The 22351-nt window shown below is 58.4% G+C and overlaps 1 protein-coding gene across 1 annotated transcript; it reads right to left on the bottom strand.

Moving 5' to 3' along the window:
- Nucleotides 1–213: 213 nt before the first annotated feature.
- INPP5E (inositol polyphosphate-5-phosphatase E) lies at nucleotides 214–22139 on the bottom strand. Its single transcript, XM_075322910.1, is given in 15 exon segments — nucleotides 214–574; nucleotides 2268–2404; nucleotides 3410–3525; nucleotides 3810–3971; nucleotides 4826–4933; nucleotides 5131–5250; nucleotides 6580–6704; nucleotides 7104–7201; nucleotides 13853–13954; nucleotides 13956–13977; nucleotides 14852–14898; nucleotides 14900–14968; nucleotides 14971–15489; nucleotides 15491–15682; nucleotides 22040–22139. Coding segments are annotated over 14 exon segments (1821 nt in total). The 5' UTR covers nucleotides 15554–15682; nucleotides 22040–22139; the 3' UTR covers nucleotides 214–441.
- Between the last annotated feature and the right edge of the window lie 212 nt (nucleotides 22140–22351).

Genomic DNA, 22351 nt, shown 5'->3' on the forward strand with positions numbered 1-22351 from the left:
TTGGAGAGGCTCATCTGCGGTGTAAGCAGGACCGGCGGTAATGAATGGAAGCCATGTCTGACCATGGTGCTGAATAGCTCCGGAGAATCGCGGAGGGCAGAAGCCGCGGGACACAGACGGCGGACGCGGGACACAGACGGCGGACGCGGGACACAGACGGCGGACGCGGGACACAGACGGCGGACGCGGGACACAGACGGCGGACGCGGAGTCTTCCAGATAAATATCTATTTACATATAATACATCATAGCAAAGGCCCAGGAATGATTGCAGTGTGCGGAGCGCCCCCTCCAGGCTTGTGGTGAGATGGCAGCATTGCAGACAGTGTTTTGCTGATTCTCGGGGGTCTACAGTCAGTGATTGCAGGGGTTTCTCGTCCCGGGGGGTCAGGATGATCCCGGTGCAGGCAGCGCGGTGCTTCTTCCTCACATCGGCCTCGGTCAGGAGATGGCGCAGACGCTGCTGCTTTTTTGGCTTTTCATCACTTGCCGTTTCTGTAATTCTCGGGAGATTCTCCTCTTGATCCCCAGTAGATACAACTCGCGGTCAAACAGTCCGGCCGCCAGCGGGATGCTGAGGACACAAGGGCGAAGTTACAGGGGGCAAACGACGGGAAAACAGAACAAGGGGAACGGAACGGGCGGTGAACCCCAATCTCATATTGTGGGGGGGTTAGGACTTGTGTATAGCCAGGGATGACATGGCAATGTTCTTTACCTCCCCCAGGAGTGGACCCCGGACCTGACCCTCCCCAGCAGACATGGCTACACGCCTCTGAGCACTGACTATTCCTAATATGCAGATTCCAGAGAAAAGATTCTGCAAAACCTGGGATTTATTCATCTAATTGGCTGCTTTGTGGTTTAGGAGTCCAGTGGGTGGAGCTATGCAGTGACGGACAGCTACCTCTGTGTACATGAAGGCTGTCAATCACTGATGGGTCCGCTCACTGGACACCCCCTTTAGTTATCACTTATCCACTGGACAGGTGAGAAGTTTCTGATTGGTGGTGATCAGACCTCCTTGAGCCGCACAATGAGGCGCTGGTATCCCACCAGTGCAGCAGGACACACGCTCTCCCCCCGCACCGTTCATTCTAGAAAAGTCCAACACAATAGATAATAAAAGGCGGCTGAGCATGTGTCCTGCTGCTCTAGTGGGGATAGGAGTGTCGTGTCCTGCTGCTCTAGTGGGGATAGGAGTGTCGTGTCCTGCTGCTCTAGTGGGGATAGGAGCGCCGCGTTCCTGCTGCTCTAGTGGGGATAGGAGCGCCGCGTTCCTGCTTCTCTAGTGGGGATAGGAGCGCCGCGTCCTGCTGCTCTAGTGGGGATAGGAGCGCCGCGTCCTGCTGCTCTAGTGGGGATAGGAGCGCCGCGTCCTGCTGCTCTAGTGGGGATAGGAGCGCCGCGTCCTGCTGCTCTAGTGGGGATAGGAGCGCCGCGCCCTGCTGCTCTAGTGGGGATAGGAGCGTCGCGTCCTGCTGCACCAGTGGGGATAGGAGCGCCGCGTTCCTGCTGCACCAGTGGGGATAGGAGCGCCGCGTTCCTGCTGCTCTAGTGGGGATAGGAGCGCCGCGTCCTGCTGCTCTAGTGGGGATAGGAGCGCCGCGTCCTGCTGCTCTAGTGGGGATAGGAGCGCCGCGTCCTGCTGCTCTAGTGGGGATAGGAGCGCCGCGTCCTGCTGCTCTAGTGGGGATAGGAGCGCCGCGTCCTGCTGCTCTAGTGGGGATAGGAGCGCCGCGTCCTGCTGCTCTAGTGGGGATAGGAGCGCCGCGCCCTGCTGCTCTAGTGGGGATAGGAGCGTCGCGTCCTGCTGCACCAGTGGGGATAGGATCGCCGCGTCCTGCTGCTCTAATGGGGATAGGAGCGCCGCATTCTGCTGCTCTAGTGGGGATAGGAGCGCCGCGTCCTACTGCTCTAGTGGGGATAGGAGCGCCGCGCCCTGCTGCTCTAGTGGGGATAGGAGCACCACGCCCTGCTGGTCTAGTGAGGATAGGAGCACCACGCCCTGCTGCTCTAGTGAGGATAGGAGCGCCGCGTCCTGCTGCTCTAGTGAGGATAGGAGCACCGCGTCCTGCTGCTCTAGTGGGGATAGGAGTGCCGCGTCCTGCTGCTCTAGTGAGGATAGCAGCGCCGCGTCCTGCTGCTCTAGTGGGGATAGGAGAGCCGCGTTCTCCTGAACAGCAAGTTACCACCGGTGCAAAGGGGCTGATGGTGAGACCAGGAAATCACCGCACAGACCCCCAAAGATGCCAAGTGTCACTTACTTGTCTCTGCCGGGTCTGATCCTCACTTCAAATAACCCGAATACCGGCCTGTGGTCGGAGGTCTTCACCAGGGAGCAGGAGGCGTACTTCAGGGCGCGGATGTCTCCCTTATTCCGGCTCTTGTACACCACCCGATCCTGCAGAGATCCAGAGATCAGTGTGATATCCGCCCCGTAGCCCCCAATACTGCAGCACGCAAAGCCCCGGAGAGACAGCGTCACAGGCCCCGGAGAGACAGCGCCACAGGCCCGGAGAGACAGCGCCACAGGCGGGGCCCCCAAGACGCAGCGCCACAGGCGAGGCCCCCGAGACGCAGCGCCACAGGCGAGGCCCCCGAGACGCAGCGCCACAGGGGAGGCCCCCGAGACGCAGCGCCACAGGGGAGGCCCCCGAGACGCAGCGCCACAGGGGAGGCCCCCGAGACCCAGCGCCACAGGGGAGGCCCCCGAGACCCAGCGCCACAGGTAGGACCCCCCAGAGACATAGAGCTACAGGCAGTGCCCCTGAGAGGCAGTGCTACAGGCGGGGCCCCTCGAGATGGGGTGCCATAAGAGGGACCATGTTATCCGGACCACCTGCCCCACAGATTCACTGGCCGAGTGCTGTTATTGCAGTGGGGAAGGGGCCACCCGTGTATCTGTCAAAGGATTGCTGCTCCTGCTCCGGATGGCGTATCGCCGCTCCTCCATTTCATGAGTATAAATAAAGTTTTTGCAGCAAGTATCCAGCGTATTTATTCTGAAGCACCGGCCTCTCTCTCTCCAGGTTTGGCGCCGTTGTAACACACGGGGGACTTCAGGTCCCCCCGGCTTCTCTCTCTCTCCAGGTTTGGCGCCTTTGTGTCCCCCCGGCCTCTCTCTCTCTCCAGGTTTGGCGCCTTTGTGTCCCCCCGGCCTTTCTCTCCAGGTTTGGCGCCTTTGTATCCCCCCGGCCTCTCTCTCCAGGTTTGGCGCCTTTGTGTCCCCCGGCCTCTCTCTCTCTCCAGGTTTGGCGCCTTTGTGTCCCCCCGGCCTCTCTCTCTCCAGGTTTGGCACCTTTGTGTCCCCCCGGCCTCTTTCTCTCCAGGTTTGGCACCTTTGTTTCCCCCTGGCCTCTCTCTCTCCAGGTTTGGCGCCTTTGTGTCCCCCCGGCGTTTCTCGTACCGTGTAGGACGGCGTTCTCTGCTTGGACGTGCTATCATATTCATCACAGCCGATGTCAAACTTATATGTGGGGGGAAACTGAATCGCGGCTTCTTCAAACCCCTTAAATATGGACCCTGAAAAGACAGAGAAACAATAAGCAGAGCGCGCAGGAGGAGCAGCATTCAGTGTCTGGAGCAGACGGCGTGCGGCTCAGCCCTGGGCCCCGGTCTCTTAATCACGTCTTTGCCAGACCCCCCGGGATTGTGTCTGCAGTGGGGGAGGGGTGCACTGCGGTACATACTCATCCGCTATTGTGTTATTACAATGTGCGGAGAGGTTCATGCTCCGCCGCTTTACTCACGTCACCACCAAAGAAGCAAAAAACTAAATAATAAACCAGCGTCAGATCCAACGTTACCGTCGCCCATCTCCTTGAGCAGCTGGTCGTACTGCAGCAGCCGCGACATGTCCTGCTCCGGTTTACGCTGGAGGATGGAGTTCACCCCAGGACGATCCTTGTTCAGCCGGAAATTAAAGTCACCGAACCAGAAAACTTCATCGAAGCGGCTGGTAACGTCCACTGAAAGAGAGGAGACGTCAGACGGAGAAGAGTCAGGTCATCACCCCCAACCTCTGCAGGAATAATCCCCTCATATAGCCCCCACCGACCCCTGATGGAATTATCAGCGCGGCCCCTCATACAATCCCCACCAACCCATGCCGGAATAGTCTGCGCGGCCCCTCATACAGTCCCACCGAGCCGTGCCGGAACGATCCGCGCAGCCCCTCATACAGTCCCACCGAGCCGTGCCGGAATGATCCGCGCAGCCCCTCATACAGTCCCACCGACCCGTGCCGGAATGATCCGTGCAGCCCCTCATACAGTCCCACCGACCTGTGCCGGAATGATCCGCGCAGCCCTTCATATAGTCCCACCGACCTGTGCCGGAATGATCCGCGCGACCCCTCATACAGTCCCACCGACCCGTGCCAGTATGATCCGCGCGGTCCTTCATACAGTCCCACCGACCCATGCCGGAATGATCCTCGCGGCCCCTCATACGGTCTCACCAACCCGTGCCGGAATAATCCACGCGGCCCTCGTATAGTCCCACCAATCCATGCCGGAATAATCCGCGCAGCCCCTCATAGAGTCTCACCAACTTGTGCCGGCATAATCTGTGCGGCCCCTCGTACAGTCCCACCAACCCGTGCCGTAATAAACCGTGCGGCCCCTCGTACAGTCTACACCGACCCATGCTGGACTAATCCATGCGGCCCCTCGTACAGTCTCCACCGACCCATGCTGGAATAATCCACGCGGCCCCTCGTACAGTCCCCACCGACCCATGCTGGAATAATCCCACCATCACGTGGGGTGTGTGGGCGCGGACTGATGAGCAGGACATGACGCCGGAGTCGGCTGGTACTCACAGGGACTGGAGCGGTACGGGTTGGTGTCAGGAATATTACGAGGTAGCGCCAAACCCTCAACGATTCTCTTGTAGTCGAGGATCCGCTCACCGACTTTCCCATCTCCAGCTGAAAAAGAAACCACAATGATACAGATCATCGGCTCAGTATCTCCAGACGCTAAAGCCCCTCCTCGCATAGGTGAGGGTCTGTTACAATGCGTCTGTGTACATAAGCGCAGACCACAGAGAGCAGGTCTACAAGCGACAGTTCACTGACAACAAGCAGAGATCCTGCAGTCGTTATCGGGTCAGACAGATTCTTACATGTGAAATGTGACGTAATCAACAGGAAGGAGGTTCCAAAGAAAGTGAAGGAGGCGGCGAGGGCGCCCTTAGTCTTGATCTGTGAGACGATCCGGGTGGTGACCGTGGCATATTCCACCTCTGTAGGATAAAACACGTCAGGACATTCACAGCGCCGTCCCTCCAGTCTGACCTACAGGACAGCCAACCTTCACGGTGACTTGTGGCCCCAGAACACATGATTCAGAGATGAGCAAGTAGTAAAGCCGTCAGGAGCCCGTGGCCTCCAGAAGGGAGCACGTGGCCACCAGAAGGGAGCTCATGATCAGCAGATGGGAGCCCGTGGCCACCAGAAAAGAGCCCGTGGCCACCAGATAAGAGCCCGTGGCCACCAGAAGGGAGCCCGTAGCCACCAGAAGGGAGCCCATAGCCAACAGAAGGGAGCCCATAGCCACCAGAAGGGAGCCCGTAGCCACCAGAAGGGAGACCGTAGCCACCAGAAGGGAGACCGTAGCCACCAGAAGGGAGACCGTAGCCACCAAAAGGGAGACCGTAGCCACCAGAAGGGAGACCGTAGCCACCAGACGGGGAGCCCGTAGCCACCAGATGGGAGCCCGTAGCCACCAGATGGGAGCCCGTAGCCACCAGATGGGAGCCCATGGCTATCAGATAAGAGCCCGTGGCCATCAGATAAGAGCCCGTGTCCACCAGAAGGGAGCCCGTAGCCACCAGAAGGGAGCCCATAGCCACCAGAAGGGAGCCTGTAGCCACCAGAAGGGAGCCTGTAGCCACCAGAAGGGAGCCCGTGGCCACCAAATAAGAGCCCGTGGCCATTAGATGGGAGCCAGTAGCCATTAGATGGGAGCCCGTGGCCACCAGATAAGAGCCCATGGCCACCAGATAAGAGCCCGTGGCCACCAGATAAGAGCCCATGGCCATCAGATAAGAGCCCGTGGCCATCAGATAAGAGCCCATGGCCACCAAATAAGAGCCCTTGGCCACCAAATAAGAGCCCTTGGCCACCAGATAAGAGCCCGTGGCCATTAGATGGGAGCCCGTGGCCATTAGATGGGAGCCCGTGGCCATTAGATGGGAGCCCATGGCCACCAGATAGGAGCCCTGTAAACCTCCTCCCACCCACCGGCATTCCTAGCGCCTTTATGAATCGTTGGGCCAGCACGACGCCATGCGTGTCACACCTTAATAATGTCAAGCTGGGCCTATAAATCAGAAGAGGCCCCAGGGATGCCGGCAGGAGGTTCACAAGGCACCCATGTGGTGGCCATGGACTACTATCTGGTGGTCACGGGCTGCGGAGATGGCTGCTGGTCCTGTGACTATATTGGCTCACCTCTTGCTGATGTACACTGGCCCCTGTCTCTGCTGCGGACCACCCTCTCCCATGGACACTCATGATATCAGCTGATCGCAGGAGAGCCACATGTTGAAATGAGGGAGAACGGATCTTACCAGAGCAGAACCAGATCAGGTCCCGTCGGATGAAGACGGACAGGTAGAGGACGCCATGAGCACTGGAGTGGAGCAGAACGTAATGTGGCCCCAGGGTCTCCTGCAGTCGGATCTCCCACTCCCGCCTGTGAACACAAGGGTCACATACAATTGCAGACATTAACCTATAAATCTCCTTAATGGCTGTAACACCAGGAACATCTATAAGACCAAACAATGGCTACAGCCACATCTGCCGCAGGCACGAGAGGACACACAAGGGTAAGTGTGCACAGCGATGTAGATGGTGACAGACAGGAAGGGTTGTCATAGGGATATTGGGACAGCCTCAGGGGTTGGGGCAGCTCAGCTTTCCTATACAGGTTGCATCACAATATGATACATGGCTGCTGCCTCTTACAGCGCCACACCATGACCGTGTCTGGTACTGTAGGTCGGCCATATTCATGTGAATCCCAGAAAGATGTGTTACCAGAAGAGAGCAGATAAAACTCTCTAATCTCACACGGTGATCGGGCACTGACCGGTCCGGGCTTCCTTCCTGGACGCCGACAACGTACATGTCTTGTGCAAAATCATCATCTGATGGCAGCAAGAAATCATCCAGGGTCTCCGGGAGCTCCTGCAAAAAGAAAAGGGAGAAACGTCACACACAAGAAGAGAGCACAAAGGAGCGTCACTGCCGACATCCCGGGGTAAGAGAGCACAGAGGCACGTCACTGCCGACATCCCGGGGTAAGAGAGCACAGAGGCATGTCACTACCGACATCCCGGGGTAAGAGAGCAGAGGCACGTCACTACCGACATCTGGGGTAAGAGAGCAGAGAGGCGCGTCACTGCCGACATCCCGGGGTAAGAGAGCACAGAGGCACGTCACTGCCGACATCCCGGGGTAAGAGAGCACAGAGGCATGTCACTACCGACATCCCGGGGTAAGAGAGCAGAGGCACGTCACTACCGACATCCGGGGTAAGAGAGCAGAGAGGCGCGTCACTGCCGACATCCCGGGGTAAGAGAGCAGGGAGGAGCGTCACTACCGACATCCCGGGGTAAGAGAGCACAGAGGAGTGTCACTGCTGACATCCCGGGGTAAGAGAGCACAGAGGAGCGTCACTGCCGACATCCCGGGGTAAGAGAGCACAGAGGAGTGTCACTGCCGACATCCCGGGGTAAGAGAGCACAGAGGAGCGTCACTGCCGACATCCCGGGGTAAGAGAGCAGGGAGGAGCGTCACTACCGACATCCCGGGGTAAGAGAGCAGGGAGGAGCGTCACTGCCGACATCCCGGGGTAAGAGAGCACAGAGGAGCATCACTACTGACATCCCGGGGTAAGAGAGCACAGAGGAGCATTACTACCGACATCCCGAGGTAAGAGAGCATAGAGGAGTGTCACTGCTGACATGCAGGGGTAAGAGAGCACAGAGGAGCGTCACTGCCGATATCCCGGGGTAATAGAGCACTGAGGAGCATCACTGCCGACATCCTGGGGTAAGAGAGCACAGAGGAGCGTCACTGCCAACATCCCGAGGTAAGAAAGCATAGAGGAGCGTCACTACAGACATCACGGGGTAAGAGAGCACAGAGAAGCCTCACTACCGACATCCTGGGGTAAGAGAACACAGAGGAGCGTCATTGCCGGACATCCCGGGGTAAGAGAGCACAGAGGAGCGTCACTGCCGACATCCCGGGGTCAGAGAGCATAGAGGAGCGTCACTGCCGACAACCCGGGGTATCTCTTACATCCCGGGGTAAGAGCACAGAGGAGCGTCACTGCCGACATCCCGGGGTAAGAGAGCACAGAGGAGCGTCACTGCCGACATCTTGAGGAAAGAGAGCACAGAGGAGCGTCACTGCCGACATCCCGGGGTAAGAGAGCACAGAGGTGCGTCACTGCCGACATCTCGGGGTAAGAGAGCACAGAGGAGCATTACTACCGACATCCCGAGGTAAGAGAGCATAGAGGAGTGTCACTGCTGACATCCAGGGGTAAGAGAGCACAGAGGAGCGTCACTGCCGATATCTCGGGGTAATAGAGCATAGAGGAGCGTCACTGCCGACTTCCCAAGGTAAGAGAGCATAGAGGAGCGTCACTACAGACATCACGGGGTAAGAGAACACAGAGGAGCGTCATTGCCGACATCCCGGGGTAAGAGAGCACAGAGAAGCCTCACTACCGACATCCTGGGGTAAGAGAGCATAGAGGAGTGTCACTGCCGACATCCCGGGGTAAGAGAGCACAGAGGAGCGTCACTGCCGACATCCCGGGGTCAGAGAGCATAGAGGAGCGTCACTGCCGACAACCCGGGGTCAGAGAGCATAGAGGAGCGTCACTGCCGACATCCCGGGGTAAGAGAGCACAGAGGAGCGTCACTGCCGACATCTTGAGGAAAGAGAGCACAGAGGAGCGTCACTACCGACATCCCGGGGTAAGAGAGCATAGAGGAGCGTCACTGCCGACATCCCGGGGTAAGAGAGCACAGAGGAGCGTCACTGCCGATATCCCGGGGTAAGAAAGCATAGAGGAGCGTCACTGCCTATATCCCGAGGTAAGAAAGCATAGAGGTGCGTCACTGCCGACATCCTGGGGTCTCTCTTACATCCCGGGGTAAGAGAGCACAGAGGAGCGTCACTACCGACATCCCGGGGTAAGAGAGCATAGAGGAGCGTCACTGCCGACATCCCGGGGTAAGAGAGCATAGAGGAGCGTCACTGCCGACATCCCGGGGTAAGAGAGCATAGAGGAGCGTCACTGCCGACATCCCGGGGTAAGAGAGCACAGAGGAGCGTCACTGCCGACATCTTGAGGAAAGAGAGCACAGAGGAGCGTCACTACCGACATCCCGGGGTAAGAGAGCATTGAGGAGCGTCACCGCCGACATCCCGGGGTAAGAGAGCATAGAGGAGCGTCACTGCCGACATCCCGGGGTAAGAGAGCACAGAGGAGCGTCACTGCCGATATCCCGGGGTAAGAAAGCATAGAGGAGCGTCACTGCCTATATCCCGAGGTAAGAAAGCATAGAGGAGCGTCACTGCCGACATCCTGGGGTCTCTCTTACATCCCGGGGTAAGAGAGCACAGAGGAGCGTCACTACCGACATCCCGGGGTAAGAGAGCACAGAAAAGCCTCACTACCGGCATCCCGGGGTAAGAGAGCACAGAGTAACATCACTACTTATATCCCGGGGTAAGAGAGAACAGAGGAGCGTCACTGCCGATATCCCGGGGTAAGAGAGCACAGAGGAGCGTCACTACTGACATCCCGGGGTAAGAAAGCATAGAGGAGCGTCACTGCCTAAATCTCGGCGTAAGAGAGCACAGAGGAGTGTCACTACCGACATCCCGGGGTCAGAGAGCATAGAGGAGCGTCACTGCCGATATCCCGGGGTAAGAGAGCATACAGGAGCGTCACTGCTTATATCCCGAGGTAAGAAAGCATAGAGAAACGTCACTGCCTATATCCCGAGGTAAGAAAGCATAGAGGAACGTCACTGCCGATATCCCGGGTATCTCTTACATCCCGGAGTAAGAGCACAGAGGAGCGCAACTACCGACATACCGGGGTAAGAGAGCACAGAGGAACGTCACTGCCGACATACCGGGGTAAGAGAGCACAGAGGAACGTCACTGCCGACATCCCGGGGTAAGAGAGCACAGAGAAGCCTCACTACCTATATCCCGGGGTAAGAGAACACAGAGGAGTGTCACTGCTAACATCCTGGGGTAAGAGAGCACAGAGGAGTGTCACTGCCGACATCCCGGGGTAGAAGAGCACAGAGGAGCATCACTGCCGACATCCCAGGGTAAGAGAGCATAGAGGAGCGTCACTGCCGACATCCCGGGGTAAGAGAGCATAGAGGAGCGTCACTGCCGACATCCCAGGGTATCTCTTACATCCCGGGGTAAGAGCACAGAGCGGTGTCACTACCAATATCTGGGGTAAGAGAGCACAGAGGAGTGTCACTGCCGACATCCTGGGGTAAAAGAGCACAGAGGAGTGTCACTGCCGACATCCCGGGGTAGGAGAGCACAGAGGAGCGTCACTGCCGACATCCCGGGGTAAGAGAGCAGAGAGGAGCGTCACTACCGATATCCCGGGGTAAGAGAGCAGAGAGGAGAGTCACTGCCGACATCCCGGGGTAAGAGAGCACAGAGGAGCGTCATTACCGACGTCCCGAGGTATGAGAGTACAGAGGAGCGTCACTACCGACATACCGGGATAAGAGAGCACGGAGGAGCGTCACTGCCGACATCTCGGGGTAAGAGAGCACAGAGGAGCATTACTACCGACATCCCGAGGTAAGAGAGCATAGAGGAGCGTCACTGCTGACATCCAGGGGTAGGAGAGCACAGAGGAGCGGCACTGCTGACATCCCGGGGTAAGAGAGCACAGAGAGTGTCACTGCCGACATCCCGGGATAAGAGAGCACAGAGGAGCGTCACTGCCGACATCCCGGGGTAAGAGAGCACAGAGGAGTGTCACTGCCGACATCCCGGGGTAGGAGAGCACAGAGGAGCGTCACTGCCGACATCCCGGGGTAAGAGAGCACAGAGGAGCGTCACTACCGATATCCCAGGGTAAGAGAGCAGAGAGGAGCGTCACTGCCGACATCCCGGGGTAAGAGAGCAGAGAGGAGCGTCACTGCCGACATCCCGGGGTAAGAGAGCACAGAGGAGCGTCACTACCGATATCCCGGGGTAAGAGAGCAGAGAGGAGGAGTCACTGCCGACATCCCGGGGTAAGAGAGCATAGAGGAGCGTCACTACCGACGTCCCGAGGTATGAGAGTACAGAGGAGCGTCACTACCGACATACCGGGATAAGAGAGCACGGAGGAGCGTCACTGCCGACATCTCAGGGGTAAGAGAGCACAGAGGAGCATTACTACCGACATCCCGAGGTAAGAGAGCATAGAGGAGCGTCACCTGCTGACATCCAGGGGTAGGAGAGCACAGAGGAGCGTCACTGCTGACATCCCGGGGTAAGAGAGCACAGAGGAGTGTCACTGCCGACATCCCGGGATAAGAGAGCACAGAGGAGCGTCACTGCCGACATCCCGGGGTAAGAGAGCACAGAGGAGTGTCCACTGCCGACATCCCGGGGTAGGAGAGCACAGAGGAGCGTCACTGCCGACATCCCGGGGTAAGAGAGCACAGAGGGAGCATGACTACCGACATCCCGAGGTAAGAGAGCATAGAGGAGCGTCACTGCTGACATCCAGGGGTAGGAGAGCACAGAGGAGCGTCACTGCTGACATCCCGGGGTAAGAGAGCACAGAGGAGTGTCACTGCCGACATCCCGGGATAAGAGAGCACAGAGGAGCGGTCACTGCCGACATCCCGGGGTAAGAGAGCACAGAGGAGTGTCACTGCCGACATCCCGGGGTAGGAGAGCACAGAGGAGCGTCACTGCCGACATCCCGGGGTAAGAGAGCACAGAGGAGCGTCACTAACCGATATCCCAGGGTAAGAGAGCAGAGAGGAGCGTCACTGCCGACATCCCGGGGTAAGAGAGCAGAGAGGAGCGTCACTGCCGACATCCCGGGGTAAGAGAGCACAGAGGAGCGTCACTACCGACATCCCGGGGTAAGAGAGTACAGAGGAGCGTCACTACCGACATCCCGGGGTAAGAGAGCATAGAGGAGCGTCACTGCCGCCATCCAGAGGTAAGAGAGCACAGAGGAGCGTCACTGCCTATATCCCGGGGTAAGAGAGCACAGAGGAGCGTCACTGCCTATATCCCGGGTTAAGAGCACAGAGGAGTGTCACTACCAACATACCGGGTTAAGAGAGCACAGAGGAGCGTCACTGCCGACATCCCGGGGTAAGAGAGCACAGAGGAGCGTCACTGCCGACATCCCGGGGTAAGAGAGGCACAGAGGAGCGTCACTGCCTATATCCCGGGGTAAGAGCACAGAGGAGCGTCACTACCAACATACCGGGGTAAGAGAGCATAGAGGAGCGTCACTACTGATATTCCGTGTAAGAGAGCACAGAGAAGCGTCACTGCCGACATCCCGGGGTAAGAGAGCACAGAGGAGCGTCACTACCGACATCCCGGGGTAAGAGAGCACAGAGGAGCATCACTACCGACATCCCGGGGTAAGAGAGCACAGAGGAGCGTCACTACTGATATCCCGGGGTAAGAGAACATAGAGGAGCGGCACTACAGACATCCCAGGATAAGAGAGCACAGAGGAGTGTCACTGCCGACATCTCAGGGTAAGAGAGCACAGAGGAGTGTCACTGCCCCGGGGTAAGAGAGCACAGAGGAGCGTCAGTGCCAACATCCAGGGTAAGGGAGCACAGAGGAGCGTCACTGCTGGACATCCCGGGGTAAAAGAGCACAGAGGAGCGTCACTGCTGACATCCCGGGGTAAGAGAGCACAGAGGAGCGTCACTGCTGACATCCCGGGGTAAAAGAGCACAGAGGAGCGTCACTGCTGACATCCCGGGGTAAGAGAGCACAGAGGAGCGTCACTGCTGATATCCCGGGGTAAGAGAGTACAGAGGAGCGTCACTGCCGACATCCCGGGGTAAGAGAGCACAGAGGAGCGTCACTGCCGACATCCCGGGGTAAGAGAGCACAGAGGAGCGTCACTTGCTGATATCCCGGGGGTAAGAGAGCACAGAGGAGCGTCACTGCCGACATCCCGGGGTAAGAGAGCACAGAGGAGCGTCACTGCTGATAAGGCGACATCAGGTGCAGAGAAGACGAGGAATGAGGAAGCGATCAATGCTACAAGGAGTTAAGGCCTGACACCCCGGGGACGGCACAACCCTCAGTACAGGAAAGTAAGTATTTATAGCCTCCCCAGGACAGTGCAGGTAAATATAGAGCGCAGTGTAAGAAATGGAAAGCTTCTGCACCCTGATGACACAAACAAGGGGAGCAGATGTCGAATCACCGCAGAAGAGACTCCTCGGCCGGCTCCTCGTACAGTAACCATGGAGGGGACCTAATTATTAAAGGGGACAAAGCCGTTAGCGGTGGCCCCCTCCAGACATCCCTCTGCTGCGGTGTTACTGGGTGGAGGACGCCGGGGTATAGATGGGAAAATCATTGGTACATGATTCATGTTATTAGGGGCAGTGGCATCTTCCTACAAACATCCGAGAACTCCACAAAAAGAATACAGAGGGGAAGGGGGGGGGATGCAACTGCAGGGTCTCGCCATCTGAGTCTATGAAGGTGGAGGAATATCAGCAGTGTGTAGGGGTCTGATTGGTCGGAGTCCGGCCGCTGCCCCCGGCCCACACACACTCCTCGTCTTACCTTCCGTCCCTGCATGTTCCAGGTTGCGATGAAAACTCGCAGCAATCTCTCTGGGAAATATCGATCCAATTCCTCGGCTCCGAGAAGAGCGCCGCTGGCCAAAGAGGCTCCCCTCCAGATAGCTCCTGAGGAGACAGATGACAGACCGTGTGAAGGTGGTCTGAGCTGTAGTATGTTTGTTTAAATGAAATAAGAATATCTGTGTATATAAATAATCAAAATGTAGATGTAGTTGCATAATTATCTGTCTGTCTATGTAGCAATTGCACAGATTTATGAAAATAAGGAGTTAAATACTCCTTACTCCCTTGTTCTAGCTTCAAGGTTAGAAATGCAGATTGTAAAATTAAATGTCTTAGAATACACGAGTTCAGTGGAAGGCGCTGGCTCAAGGAGAAAGCATGTCTGTGTGTTCATTGTCTGATGCATTGATATATCGGCACTGATATACAGCTAATACGGCACCGTCTCTGACTATCCCAAACGAAGACTCCATTAACAGTCCTTCACCCCAAATTCCTCCCTTGACAACCGCTGCAAACATCGCTGAATACGTGCGTGGGGTCTGCATGTCCCCCATGTGCAGACACCAGCACGAACCACCACACAGCAGTATGAGACCCCCGCTTCCTGTATCGGGGGCGGTTACTGAACGCTGCAGCCCCTTCAGTAATGAGAACTGCGGTGCATTTTAGGTGATTGTGCCTTGAGATGGGCGACACGGGGGAAGGAGCGAGCCCCGCAGAGCCCCCACCCTCACATACAGCGGCTCTATGATAGGTCCCAACCGGCAAGAAGACCCCGGCTCAGCCGCCGTTCAGTGGGCTCATCCTGGCACTGCAGCAATGACATCATATACATCATGTGAACGCTGCAGCCAATCCCCGGAATACAAGCCGGGTGATAAAAGCAGGTCTGGGCCCATACTGGCATCTGTCCCATGGGAACAACATACAGACCCCAAACACAGGTAACACCAGATTGTGGGGGTGTCCTCACCTGCTGCGCACATCTTTGGAGCGGAGGGGTGTCAGCAGGCTGTAGGTTGCTTTTCATGGACTCATTGGAGTGGAGGTTGCAGCCGGCGCCGTTCAGCCGTGTGTCGCCCAGGCTGCTCTGCTGTGGCGGAGAAGCTGCTGGTGCCTATAATCCCTGTAATCCGGCTCCATCCTATTAGTCGTCCTCGATGTCCTCGGACTCGTGTTGGTTTCTATCTGGGGGAGAAGCTGCAGGGGCTTCGTGTGGGTGAGACGAGGTTTATGGCTGATTTTTGGAAACCTTGACGCCATGCTGCCCTGCAGGTGAGTGCTTCCGGATGGCTCAGCTGCCGGATCCTCGATGGCAGAGGCTTCCTGGAGAGACCCGGTGGATGAGCCACTTTCGTTAGGGTCCGTTAAGCTCCCGTGGCTCGTCCTAAACCTCCGGCGCCAGCTCTGGTCGTCCAGGGAGAAGGCTCGCTCCAGCCTCCGCAGCCGCGGCTTTGGTCTGCTGGGGGGTTTGGGGCACAGCATGATTTGTCAGGTTCTTACAGGGGGCAGCTGGGCACCATCCGCCTGCTTCTCTATCCAGTCCCTGATCTCCTGCTCTTTGCTAAGGGTCAGGTCAGCGTGGCCCATCATCTCACCATCATCTGCCACCCACAGGCCCGAGGTCAGGAGCCGCAGAGGAGTGAGACATCTTCACCTCCATCTTAGTGGGCATGATGCTGCAGGTTACCACCCATGAATCTCCCCGAAGTCCATGAAGAAGAGACAAACCGGGCTCCAGCCACAGATCCGAGGCTCCATCCCGAGGAGGCAAGGACAGAGGCGTCAGTGCACGGAGCAGGAGCTGCAACCACAGACACAAGGTGATCAGCCCTCACTGGTTCCTATAGATACCGCCGCTCCACACACCGGACCCGCGGGAATCCGTGACGAGAGCGCTGCTACTCTCTGAGTTAATGAGGACCGAGCCTCCCGGGACACAGCCCCCCCAACACCCTGCAGCAGCCCCCCGACACTTCCGCAGCCCCCCCGACACCGCCGCTCCGCACACAGGACCCCGCGGGAATCCGTGACAAGAGCGCTGCTACTCTGAGCTAATGAGGACCGAGCCTCCCCGGACACAGCCCCCCGACACTTCCGCAGTCCACCGACACCCGCCGCTCCGAACACAGGACCCGCGGGAATTCGTGACGAGAGTGCTGCTACTCTCTGAGCTAATGAAGACCGAGCCTCCCCGGACACAGCCGCAGCCCCCCAACACCCTGCAGAAGCCCCCCCGACACCGCCCGCTCCGCACACAGCACCCACGGGAATCGCTAAACAGGACTTAGCCTCCTCGGACACATCCGCAGCTCCCCAACACCACCAGCCACCGCCGCAGCCCCCCCGACACCTCCGCAGCCCCCATAACACCGCTGTTCACCACCGCACCCCCCCCCCCCAACACAGCCACTCTGCACAACGGACCCGCGTTAATCCGTGACGAGAGCGCTGCTACTCTCTGAGTCCGAGCCTTCCCCGGACAACCTCCGCAACCCACCAGACACCGCCGCACTTCCCCCCCAACACCGCCACTCCACACACAGCACCCGCGGGAATCCGTGACGAGAGCGCTGCTACTCTCTGAGCTAATCAGGACCGAGCCTCCCCGGACACAGCCGCACCTCCTGACACCTCCACAGCCCCCCGACACTCCGCCGCAGCCCCCCCGATACTGCCACTTCCGCACAAAGCACCCGCGGGAATCGCTAATCAGAAATGAACCTCACCGGACACATCCGCAGCCCCCCAACACTGCCGCAGCCCCCCGACACTGCTGCAGCCCCCCGACACCACTAGACACCTCCGCAGCCCACCGCTCCGCTCACATGACACGTGGGAATCCGTGACGAGAGCGCTGCTACTCTCTGAGCTAATGAGGACCGAGCCTCCACGGACACCGCTGCACCCCCCGACACCTCCGCACCCCCCAATACCACCGGACACCGCTGCTTCACACACAAGACCAGCGGGAATCTGTGACAAGAGTGCTGCTACTCTCTGAGCTAATCAGGACTGAGCCTCCCCGGACACCTCCTCAGCCCCCCGACACCACCAGACACTTCCGCAGCCCCCTGACACCACCGCTCTGCACACCGACCCGCGGAAATCAGTGATGAGAGCGCTGCTACTCTCTGAGCTAATCAGGACCAAGCCTCCTGGACACCTCCGCAAACCTTGGACACCGCCGCGCCCCCCGACACAGCTGCTCCGCACACAGGACTCACGGGAATCTGTAATCAGGACTGAGCCTCCCAGGACACCACCGCAGCCCCCCCAACACCGCCAAACATCTCGCAGCCGCCCGACACCACTGCACCCCCCCAGACAACCGCCGCAGCCCCCTGACATCTCCACAGCTCCCCAGACACCGCAGCAGCCGCAGCCCCCAACAACCCCGGACACCTCCGCAACCCACCGGACAACGCCGCTCCGCACACAAGCACCCGCGGGAATCCGAGACGAGATCACTGCTACTCTGAGCTAATCAGGACCGAGCCTCCTCAGACACCGCTGGACACCCCCAGACACCGCCGCAGTCCCCGACACTGCTGCAACCCCCCCGACACCACAGACACATTGGGGATTCCCTGCCCCTCCCCCCCACACACATCAGGGATACAATTACCCTCCCCCCAGAGGCATCAAAGTAATCTCCCTCCTCACACACATTGGGGTAACCTCTCTCCCCCTCACAGACATCGGGGTAACCTCTCCTCCCCCCTCACAGACATCGGGGTAACCTTTCCTCCCCCCTCTCACAGACATCGGGGTAACCTCTCCTCCCCCCTCACAGACATTGGGGTAACCTCTGTCCCCCCTCACAGACATCGTGGTAACCTCTCCTCTCCTCACAGACATTGGGGTAACCTCTCCTCTCCTCACAGACATTGGGGTAACCTCTTCCTCACAGACATCGGGGTAACCTCTCCTCACAGACATTGGGGTAACCTCTCCTCCCCACACAGACATTGGGGTAACCTCTCCTCCCCTCACAGACATCGGGGTAAAATCTCCTCTCAGACATCGGGGTAACCTCTCCTCTCCTCACAGACATCAAGCTAACCTCTCCTTTCCTCACAGACATCGGGGTAACCTCTCCTCCCCTCTCACAGACATCGGGGTAACCTCTCCTCCCCTTTCACAGACATCGGGGTAACCTCTCCTCCCCTCTCACAGACATCGGGGTAACCTCTCCTCCCCTTTCACAGACATCGGGGTAACCTCTCCTCCCCTCTCACAGACATCGGGGTAACCTCTCCTCCCCTCTCAGACATCGGGGTAACCTCTCCTCCCCTCTCACAGACATCGGGGTAACCTCTCCTCCCCTCTCACAGACATCGGGGTAACCTCTCCTCCCCTCCCACAGACATCGGGGTAACCTCTCCTTTCAGACATCGGGGTAACCGCTCCTCTCCTCACAGACATCAAGCTAACCTCTCCTTCCTCACAGACATCGGGGTAACCTCTCCTCCCCTCTCACAGACATTGGGGTAACCTCTCCTCCCCTCTCACAGACATCGGGGTAACCTCTCCTCCCCTCTCACAGACATCGGGGTAACCTCTCCTCCCCTCTCACAGACATCGGGGTAACCTCTCCTCCCCTCTCACAGACATCGGAGTAACCTCTCCTCTCCTCACAGACATCGGAGTAACCTCTCCTCTCCTCACAGACATCGGAGTAACCTCTCCTCTCCTCACAGACATCGGGGTAACCTCTCCTTCCCTCACAGACATCGGGGTAACCTCTCCTCCCCTCTCACAGACATTGGGGTAACCTCTCCTCCCCTCTAACAGACATCGGGGTAACCTCTCCTCCCCCTCTTACAGACATCGGGGTAACCTCTCCTCCCCTCTCACAGACATCGGGGTAACCTCTCCTCCCCTCTCACAGACATCGAAGTAACCTCTCCTCCCCTCTCACAGACATCGGAGTAACCTCTCCTCTCCTCACAGACATCGGAGTAACCTCTCCTCTCCTCACAGACATCGGGGTAACCTCTCCTCCCCCCTCACAGACATCGGGGTAACCTCTCCTCTCCTCACAGACATCGGGGTAACCTCTCCTCTCCTCACAGACATCGGGGTAACCTCTCCTCTCCTCACAGATATCGGGGTAACCTCTCCTCACAGATATCGGGGTAACCTCTCCCCCCTCACAGACATCGGGGTAACCTCTCCCCTCCTCACAGACATCGGGGTAACCTCTCCCCTCCTCACAGACATCGGGGTAACCTCTCCCCTCCTCACAGACATCGGGGTAACCTCTCCCCTCCTCACAGACATCGGGGTAACCTCTCCCCTCCTCACAGACATCGGGGTAACCTCTCCTCCCCTCTCACAGACATCGGGGTAACCTCTCCTCCCCTCTCACAGACATCGGGGTAATCTCTCCTCCCCTCTCACAGACATCGGGTAACCTCTCCTCCCCCTCTCACAGACATCGGGGTAACCTCTCCTCCCATCTCACAGACATCGGGGTAACCTCTCATCCCCCCACAGACATCGGGGTAACCTCTCCTCTCACCCACAGACATCGGGGTAACCTCTCCTCCGCTCACAGACATCGGGGTAACCTCTCCTTCCGTCACAGACATCGGGGTAACCTCTCCCCTCCTCACAGACATCGGGGTAACCTCTCCTCCCCTCACAGACATCGGGGTAACCTCTCCTCCCATCTCACAGACATCGGGGTAACCTCTCATCCCCCCACAGACATCGGGGTAACCTCTCCTCTAACCCACAGACATCGGGGTAACCTCTCCTCCCCTCACAGACATCGGGGTAACCTCTCCTTCCGTCACAGACATCGGGGTAACCTCTCCTCCCCTCACAGACATCGGGGTAACCTCTCCCCTCCTCACAGACATCGGGGTAACCTCTCCCCTCCTCACAGACATCGGGGTAACCTCTCCCCTCCTCACAGACATCGGGGTAACCTCTCCTTCCGTCACAGACATCGGGGTAACCTCTCCTCCCCTCACAGACATCGGGGTAACCTCTCCTCCCCTCACAGACATCGGGGTAACCTCTCCTCACAGACATCGGGGTAACCTCTCCTCCCCTCACAGACATCGGGGTAACCTCTCCTCACAGACATCGGGGTAACCTCTCCTCACAGACATCGGAATAACCTCTCATCCCCCCACAGACATCGGGGTAACCTCTCCTCTCACCCACAGACATCGGGGTAACCTCTCCTCTCACCCACAGACATCGGGGTAACCTCTCCTCCCGTCACAGACATCGGGGTAACCTCTCCTTCCGTCACAGACATCGGGGTAACCTCTCCCCTCCTCACAGACATCGGGGTAACCTCTCCCCTCCTCACAGACATCGGGGTAACCTCTCCTCCCCTCTCACAGACATCGGGGTAACCTCTCCTCCCCTCTCACAGACATCGGGGTAACCTCTCCTCCCCTCTCACAGACATCGGGGTAACCTCTCCTCCCCTCTCACAGACATCGGGGTAACCTCTCCTCCCATCTCACAGACATCGGGGTAACCTCTCATCCCCCCACAGACATCGGGGTAACCTCTCCTCTCACCCACAGACATCGGGGTAACCTCTCCTCCGCTCACAGACATCGGGGTAACCTCTCCTTCCGTCACAGACATCGGGGTAACCTCTCCCCTCCTCACAGACATCGGGGTAACCTCTCCTCCCCTCACAGACATCGGGGTAACCTCTCCTCCCATCTCACAGACATCGGGGTAACCTCTCATCCCCCCACAGACATCGGGGTAACCTCTCCTCTAACCCACAGACATCGGGGTAACCTCTCCTCCCCTCACAGACATCGGGGTAACCTCTCCTTCCGTCACAGACATCGGGGTAACCTCTCCTCCCCTCACAGACATCGGGGTAACCTCTCCCCTCCTCACAGACATCGGGGTAACCTCTCCCCTCCTCACAGACATCGGGGTAACCTCTCCCCTCCTCACAGACATCGGGGTAACCTCTCCTTCCGTCACAGACATCGGGGTAACCTCTCCTCCCCTCACAGACATCGGGGTAACCTCTCCTCCCCTCACAGACATCGGGGTAACCTCTCCTCACAGACATCGGGGTAACCTCTCCTCACAGACATCGGAATAACCTCTCATCCCCCCACAGACATCGGGGTAACCTCTCCTCTCACCCACAGACATCGGGGTAACCTCTCCTCTCACCCACAGACATCGGGGTAACCTCTCCTCCCGTCACAGACATCGGGGTAACCTCTCCTTCCGTCACAGACATCGGGGTAACCTCTCCTTCCGTCACAGACATCGGGGTAACCTCTCCTTCCGTCACAGACATCGGGGTAACCTTCCCCCCCTCACAGACATCGGGGTAACCTCTCCTTCCGTCACAGACATCGGGGTAACCTTCCCCCCCTCACAGACATCGGGGTAACCTCTCCTCCCCCCTCCTCACAGACATCGGGGTAACCTCTCCTTTCCCCTCCTCACAGACATCGGGGTAACCTCTCCTCCCCTCACAGACATCGGGGTAACCTCTCCTTCCGTCACAGACATCGGGGTAACCTCTCCTCTCACCCACAGACATCGGGGTAACCTCTCCTCTCACCCACAGACATCGGGGTAACCTCTCCTCCCGTCACAGACATCGGGGTAACCTCTCCTTCCGTCACAGACATCGGGGTAACCTCTCCTTCCGTCACAGACATCGGGGTAACCTCTCCTTCCGTCACAGACATCGGGGTAACCTTCCCCCCCTCACAGACATCGGGGTAACCTCTCCTTCCGTCACAGACATCGGGGTAACCTTCCCCCCCTCACAGACATCGGGGTAACCTCTCCTCTCCCCTCCTCACAGACATCGGGGTAACCTCTCCTCCCCTCACAGACATCGGGGTAACCTCTCCTCTCCCCTCCTCACAGACATCGGGGTAACCTCTCCTCCCCTCACAGACATCGGGGTAACCTCTCCTTCCGTCACAGACATCGGGGTAACCTCTCCCCCCCCTCACAGACATCGGGGTAACCTCTCCTCCCCCCTCCTCACAGACATCGGGGTAACCTCACCCCCCTTCCTCACAGACATCGGGGTAACCTCTCCTCCCCTCTCACAGACATCGGGGTAACCTCTCCTCTCAGACACGGACATATCAGTCACAGCTCCCGGTGTCTCCGCCACCCCTCTGATATTTCTCACCGCCGAACACCTCTCGTGACGGAGAGACACATCCCGGCCCCTAGTAACCAGGACAATGAGCGTCTTAGAGACCAGAAAACCTGAACAGACTGCGCACAGCGGCCCCTGGTGGCCGGAGGAGATGACTGCGCACGGCGGCCCCTGGTGGCGGGAGAAGATTGCGCACGGCGGCCCCTGGTGGCGGGAGGAGGTCACTGCACAGACTGCGCACAGCGGCCACTGGTGGCGGGAGGAGATGACTGCACAGACTGCGCACAGCGGCCCCTGGTGGCGGGAGGAGATGACTGCACAGACTGCGCACAGCGGCCCCTG

The sequence above is a fragment of the Anomaloglossus baeobatrachus genome, chromosome 9 (genome assembly GCF_048569485.1).
Source record: "Anomaloglossus baeobatrachus isolate aAnoBae1 chromosome 9, aAnoBae1.hap1, whole genome shotgun sequence".
Lineage (NCBI taxonomy): Eukaryota > Metazoa > Chordata > Amphibia > Anura > Aromobatidae > Anomaloglossus > Anomaloglossus baeobatrachus.